This window comes from Lathyrus oleraceus, chromosome 6 (assembly GCF_024323335.1).
Source record: "Lathyrus oleraceus cultivar Zhongwan6 chromosome 6, CAAS_Psat_ZW6_1.0, whole genome shotgun sequence".
Classification (NCBI taxonomy): domain Eukaryota; kingdom Viridiplantae; phylum Streptophyta; class Magnoliopsida; order Fabales; family Fabaceae; genus Lathyrus; species Lathyrus oleraceus.
In genome coordinates this window covers 110,150,580-110,157,254 of record NC_066584.1, presented here as the reverse complement: position 1 = coordinate 110,157,254, position 6,675 = coordinate 110,150,580, and the positions used below count along the sequence as shown (strand labels likewise).

The window sequence follows — 6,675 nt, the reverse complement described above, 5'->3', positions numbered from 1 at the left end:
ATAAGTTAAATGCTCTTCGTTGATTTTGGTGTCAACCTGTCTTGCATTATAGATGAAATGATTAAAGTTTGATTTGTCTATTGCTACACAATGCAAGACATAAATACATGCGTTTAAAGTTATTTTTCATGATGTTTCCTTGCAATTCTGTAATAGTGTGATTGGATGAACAAACCTTTTCTTTGTAGAGATAAAACTTTTTTGAGGATATATATTTTTGTTTGGACGATAAATTTAGAGTTTTTAAAAGGAATAGATTTCTTGAAATATTTTGTAAAAAATAATTAGAATAATTTCAAATACCACTTAAAGGTAAGGATTTGGAATTTCTTCTTTAACTATATACTGTAAGTTTGAAATTGATTCTTTTAGCATAAACACAAACAAATAAAAAGCTTCAAATTAACAACTTTAAATAAAGTAAAACGTGAACGTAAAAAGAGTCTACAGTTCAATTACTTTTTCATCTTATTGTTTTCTGTATAAAAAAATAATTGGAAAAATCATTTATCTAATCACTTTGTTAAGAATTTCAATGACATAACTTAAATATGTATCCATAAGTGGCGATAATCTTTATCTTATAATTTAAATAAATGCTCTGAACTTATATTAAAAATACAGCTACATCTCAATACACTACAAATACATTGAGGTTTTCAGTCCCCATAGAGCCTCCACAAGTAGAATAACCATGTTTCTAAATCTTCACAACATTTTCATCATAATAGATTTTTTTTTCTTTATTCAAAACAAGCATATAGATAATCCAACTGCACAAAGGTGGATATACTTATTTGAAATTACAGAGGCCCTGTTCTGAATGCATTGTCTAGATCAGCAATGAGATCGTCGACATCCTCGATACCAACTGATATACGAACAAGATCTTCGGTTAAACCTCTGGCCTCGCGGACTGCAGCAGGTATGCTAGCATGTGACATAAAGCATGGCAAGCTGATGAGTGATTTTACACTCCCTGCCAATCAAATTAATCAATATGGAATTACTCATACATGCGAGACTTCACATTTTAATCATAATCGTTCGCATACATAAGGTAAATCTGATAATGTTGTTAAGAATAACGAGCATAGGATAGGAGAATTATTACCGAAACTAACGGTTATGCTAAAGTATTTGGTGGTTTCGACAATATGCTTTGAGAGGGCAAGTGAGCCTGTCAAAAAGCTAAACACAGATCCTGCACCTTTTGCCTGGAAAGAGCCATATTGAGAAAATGTATGAGAAAATGAATGCAGGGCAGAGAAAATGTTATATGAAATTTCAATTCATCAAAAAACACCTGAGAATAGTGTAAATCTCGTCCAGGATGACCAGGCAAACCAGCATAGTTTACTTTCTTCACTCGCGGATGGGAAGCAAGAAACTCAGCAATCTTCTGTGCGTTCTCCTAAAAAGTTTTAACCCCAAATTGAAAAATTGAATAAAATAAAATGGTTATTGATCAAATATATATGTAGTATGCTTCTTCAGATATAGTAAAAGTAGTTTTCAGCTATCTGTTAGCTTATAGCTTAGTTTTACCAAACAGAGTGTAAATATCCAATTTCATAATTCCAAAAGCAGAACCAATTTTTTTCTAAAATAAGCTATAATGTTTTGACAGATTTAAGAGCATAGTAAATAGACCTAAAACATAAACTCAACTTTTAAACTTACAGCAACTCTATTTCGTTTGTTCTTCATTAAATCATATTTGAACAAAATTATACATATCAAGAGAAGCAAGGCATCACACTAGTATCATTAGATAAGTAGCAGCACGAGAAAGTTCAATAATGTTTGAAAGAGCACCTGTTGCTTCTCAACTCGAAGGGACATTGTCTTGATTCCTCGCAAACAAAGCCAACAGTCAAATGGAGCTAAGCCGGAGCCCTCCGCGTTTTGTAAGAAATATATTTCTTTTGCCAACCTAAGAGAACCAAGAAAGGAGGTAAGCATTTGAAGGGGAGGTCTAGTGAAAATAAGGGGAAAATGAAAGATATGTTTGATTTTTTATTTATCAAATCGAAATGAATTTTTTTATACAAATTTGACCACAACAATTTTAATAGTTAACACCATTCAAATATGTGGTTATTATGTTCAGTCGCATATTTTGTAATTATTAATGAAAACGTAAAATGAGAAAATATATTGACAAATCAATCACATATAAGTACAACAATGAATCAACAGAGAATATAGAAAAATGAAATTATACTGGAAGTGCAGTAACAGGTGTTTATGAATAACATTTTCAACACAAACTGACTTAAATGAGTTTGGTACAAGACAAAAAGGAGGAAGAAAAAGCAGCAAGAGTAATTTTTATTCAATTACATGCATTTAACAGAGAAAACCTACAAGCTTTTTCTCTCTGTAGATTGTAAGAAGCCAGACATATTTTCTATCAAAAATATCTAGATCATAATCAAAGTCATGATTTACAGCCAGCTCATGAGTTTTCCATAACAAATCTTGTGAAGTGATTCACACAAAAGCAATTAAAACATGCATTAGTTCACATCCTGTAAAAGACCTTGTGAAATTTTCCAGCCTATTCAATAAATGAATAGACAACTTTACACAATTGCGACAGAAATGGCATACAATCAAAATTTAAAATTACGGTTTTCCAATGAATGAAACTTGTACTCAAGTTGCACTGAAAACAATAAGTTAATATCCAGAGATCATAATCAAAGTCATGACAGGTTGTGAATTTTTTCACAACAAATCTTGTGTAATAATTTACAAGCAATTGAAACATGTTTTCCAATGGATGAATGATATTCAGACTAAAAAGCAACGATGTCAAAATAAGAGCTACAACCTTTCACCTTTCACCGCAAGCACGCCGGCCATAATATCACTATGTCCAGCAATAAACTTCGTAGCTGAGTGCATGACAATATCTGCGCAGGAAAAATTTACCAACCTCAACTGTGTAAAGTTTGGGCATTAATGATAAAGACAAATGCTTTACTTTCAAGTTTTTTTGGGGTGGCATAGTTGACATAGAAATCAAAAGTGAAATTTGATTCAAGTCGAATCAGCTAGTGCGGTGAATTTTAGGGTCCGAGTTTTGTATACTTTTGCATAGAAGTCCATGCTTAGCTCCTTCGGAAATTTCAAATTCTTTTATGCATAAAGAAACATACAATGAAGAGAGAAAATGAGAACTTGCATTCATCTTCCATGGACAAAATATTACTACTCAAATGTAAATCAAGAGTCAAAAATATTTCTCTTCACTAGTTGTAGTAACTTCACATTTGTTTTCCTTTAATTGCACACCTCAATTTAAAGGAGCCAATCCTTTTTTCTTCAAATATATTGTTATGTCCATTTCAAAATGGACTGAACATTTCAAAATTCAAAACTACAATATCAAAACACAGCCTTTGTGAAAATCAGGAAGCATTGATAGCAACGGCACCAATGTAGTTCATGATTTTCGAGTATTAATTCATTACATAAAAGTTAAAACAATGAATTTTTTTCTTGCAAGTTTTGGCCAGCTTAGGATGCAATTAAGTTAAGTGATTGTAATCTGTTTATACTTCATAGCTATATTATGCATATACCTGCTCCAAGTTCCAATGGCTGGGATAATACAGGTGACATTATACTGTTGTCCACCAACACAAGAGCACCATGTGCATGAGCCATCTCGGCTATTCTCTGGAGATTAGTTAAAAAGATAAGAAAAAACAATATTTTATTACTCGGCGAAGAATCATTTAAAAAAAATACTTACTACAATACATTACCATAAGGAGAACAGCAGCAGAGAAACTTAATCAACATAATTAATACTTGAGATTCTTACTCGAATATCAGAAATTTGTATCCGGGGATTGGTTGGACTCTCCAGCCATACAAGCTTAGTCTTGGGTCCAAAAGCAGATGCGACCTCATCCAAATCACTTGTATTTACCCGTCTGCAGATGCAAAAATTACGATTCTATCAATGATGGACTTACCCCTTACTGAATCAAGAAACTTAGCTGATTTGTTTTTATACTAAATGATTGTGCAGAAAATAAATATGTCGGACTAACACAAATCACACTAACTTCACCAAAACTCCACTCCTGGGAACTACTTGGGACAGCAACCTATCTGCTCCGCCATACAGATCATCAGCGGCAAGAATTTCGTCACCTGTAAGTATATTATTGGGAATAAATATTAAACAAGAAGAAAAATTATCAAGTCTCTGTTAAAATAGAAAAAACATTATGTTAGAATACACACACATGAATATCAGAGCCCCACAATAGCAGAAGAAAGATATAACATGTAAGCTTGGTCAGAAAACAGTGTGCATTACTGCTGATGCAAATTTTAAGACAAACCATGAGTTAAAAGTATAAAATTATGTAAATTCATTAGTCTAATACTTGTTTAACATGATTAGTTGTTTTCCTAGTATAATTATAATTTAACCGTGAAGAAATATGCACTACTTAGAACTAACTATTTAATTAGACCAAATTTTATAACTAACATAAAGAGATAGAGATATCTTTCATAAACATTCAGTGAATAAATAACAACAAACCCAACTGGGCATAGCATGTGTGCATTACTTTTTAGCGAATTAAAACATATACTTAATCCAATAAACTAAGATCAGGTGTTAAGAGAGAAAAAGCACCGTTTTTAAGAAGGTGAACAACAGCAGTCAAAGCAGCCATTCCACTGGTGAAGCAAAAGGCTCTATCCGCTTTATCAAGTTTTGCAAGAATGCTGAGAATGCAAAACATGAAAAGGTCATCGAAACAGAGATGAATAATCCACAATTGCAATACAAAACATAAGCCAACAAGCCACGTCAAACCTTTCTAAAGCATCTCTAGTAGGATTTCCACTTCTGGTATAGTCATAGGGACCATTTTCTATCGCAGAAGGCTGCACCAAGAGACATAAATTATCATGAATGAATAGTACAGAATACTACGGCGAGAGATACTAAATACACATAGGCTAGGCACCAAATGATCATTCAAAGTCACACAAAACAGACACATCCAACAAAGAAGAAAAAGGTTCGCACAAATCTTCACCTGCTTAAAAGTAGCAGTCTGGTAAAGCGGCGTACTAACTGCACCATAAGGATCAAACTTACTCTCGAAATTCATCACCATTGTTGAAACGCTAGGCTCCCTTAGCTCCTCTTCTGCAAACAACAAGAATCAGCCTAAACCCTAAACCCATAAAACAAAAAACAACAACATCTTAGATAATCAAAAGCACAAAACAAACCACTTAAGCACTCCGCAACAACACCATCATCCACCAAAGCAGAAGTGCTGACATCCATCTCTCTATCAACCGAGCAACGTAGCTTCAACCCGTCTGCACACAACACCTTATTTGCTCTGAAATTTTCCGACTTGCTAAACACCAAGCTATCCCAATTCTTTCCAGAAACTGTGCTCTATAATTGAACCATTACACATATCAACCGGATACATTGATTATTGAATATATTTTGCTTTTTATAATAAGAAAAAAATCGCTTTTTAAATACATTAAATAATCAATGTATGTAGACTATATATGGACAAGATACATTGATTATTGAAATGTTTTAAAAAATAAACTTTTTCTTAAAAAAAAATACAAATATCCGGAAATTGTGCCCTAAAATGAACCAATTCAAGTAAGATGTGTGATTACCCCTATAAATACGAAATTCCAGAAATAATGCTCTAGAATTCATAATTCAAATGTGAAATACTATACAAACAAGAAACACACGTTTCGCATCAGTTATAGCATGAAGTGGTGATAATTAAGCAACATTTAGAGTTCAAGTAGTTACAAGAGTGCATTTTTTTAAGCAGGTATGATTTTGTAGCAGTTTGAAGGGAAGATAAGATATAGTGGCGGTGTTTACCTGAGAGGGGCGAGAAATGGAAAGCGAATTAGGGAAGGTTCTGAGAGAGATCGAAGAAGAAACCATTGTTGATCGTTGGTGTGTATATATATGGTGGTGCGCGCTGCTTGTTTCAGCTTCAACATGGTAGCAAAATAGGTTAAATAGCTCAGCTTATGACTATTTGTAACTATAAAAAAATAAAAAAATAAAAAAAATTATTTTAATTCTTTAAAGACTATTCTTTTAAAAATATTTTAAAAGATTAAAAATAATATATTTATGAGAATTACAAACCTATTTAATCTATAATTTTAAATTAAAATAAATGATTACATGAAATTTTCTATAACGGTAAAGCTACCATTACTCGTAGAAATTTCGGTTCTTTCGTTGAAATATTTTGATAACTTTTTCAAAATTTTGATGGTGTATTTTTAAAAGTCTGGTATGGTATGAATTTTTTATCAATTTTTTAAAAAAATTAATTCAATATATTAGATTTTTTTAATAAATTCAATATTTTTGCTAATTTTTTAAATTTTTAAAAAAATCGATAGTTCATATTCAATAAAAAAAAACACCAATGAAAAAACTAACCCAAAAAGTTGAATGAACATGTTAGAAGATTGATTGAACATGTTAGAAGATTGACATCCAGTAGAATGTGCATGTTGGTGTTGTTTCTTAATATCAAGAAGTTGCAAACCCATTAGGCTTCTACTTTGTAGCTCAAGAGCTTATTAATATGTAATTTCATTTTTATGTCTTTTTTTTCGAGA

General features: G+C 32.0%; 1 protein-coding gene across 1 annotated transcript; it reads right to left on the bottom strand.

Annotated features, from left to right (window-relative positions):
- Nucleotides 1-564: 564 nt before the first annotated feature.
- Nucleotides 565-6,049, bottom strand: LOC127092766 (cystathionine beta-lyase, chloroplastic). The gene is made up of 13 exons (XM_051031656.1): nt 5,915-6,049; nt 5,278-5,452; nt 5,079-5,191; nt 4,853-4,923; nt 4,670-4,761; nt 4,086-4,173; nt 3,839-3,950; nt 3,594-3,690; nt 2,840-2,921; nt 1,819-1,936; nt 1,307-1,414; nt 1,115-1,217; nt 565-979 (listed from the first exon to the last, which is right to left on the bottom strand). The coding sequence occupies exons 1-13, from the start codon at nt 5,978-5,980 to the stop codon at nt 804-806; spliced, it is 1,401 nt and encodes a 466-aa protein (XP_050887613.1). The 5' UTR covers nt 5,981-6,049; the 3' UTR covers nt 565-803.
- Between the last annotated feature and the right edge of the window lie 626 nt (nt 6,050-6,675).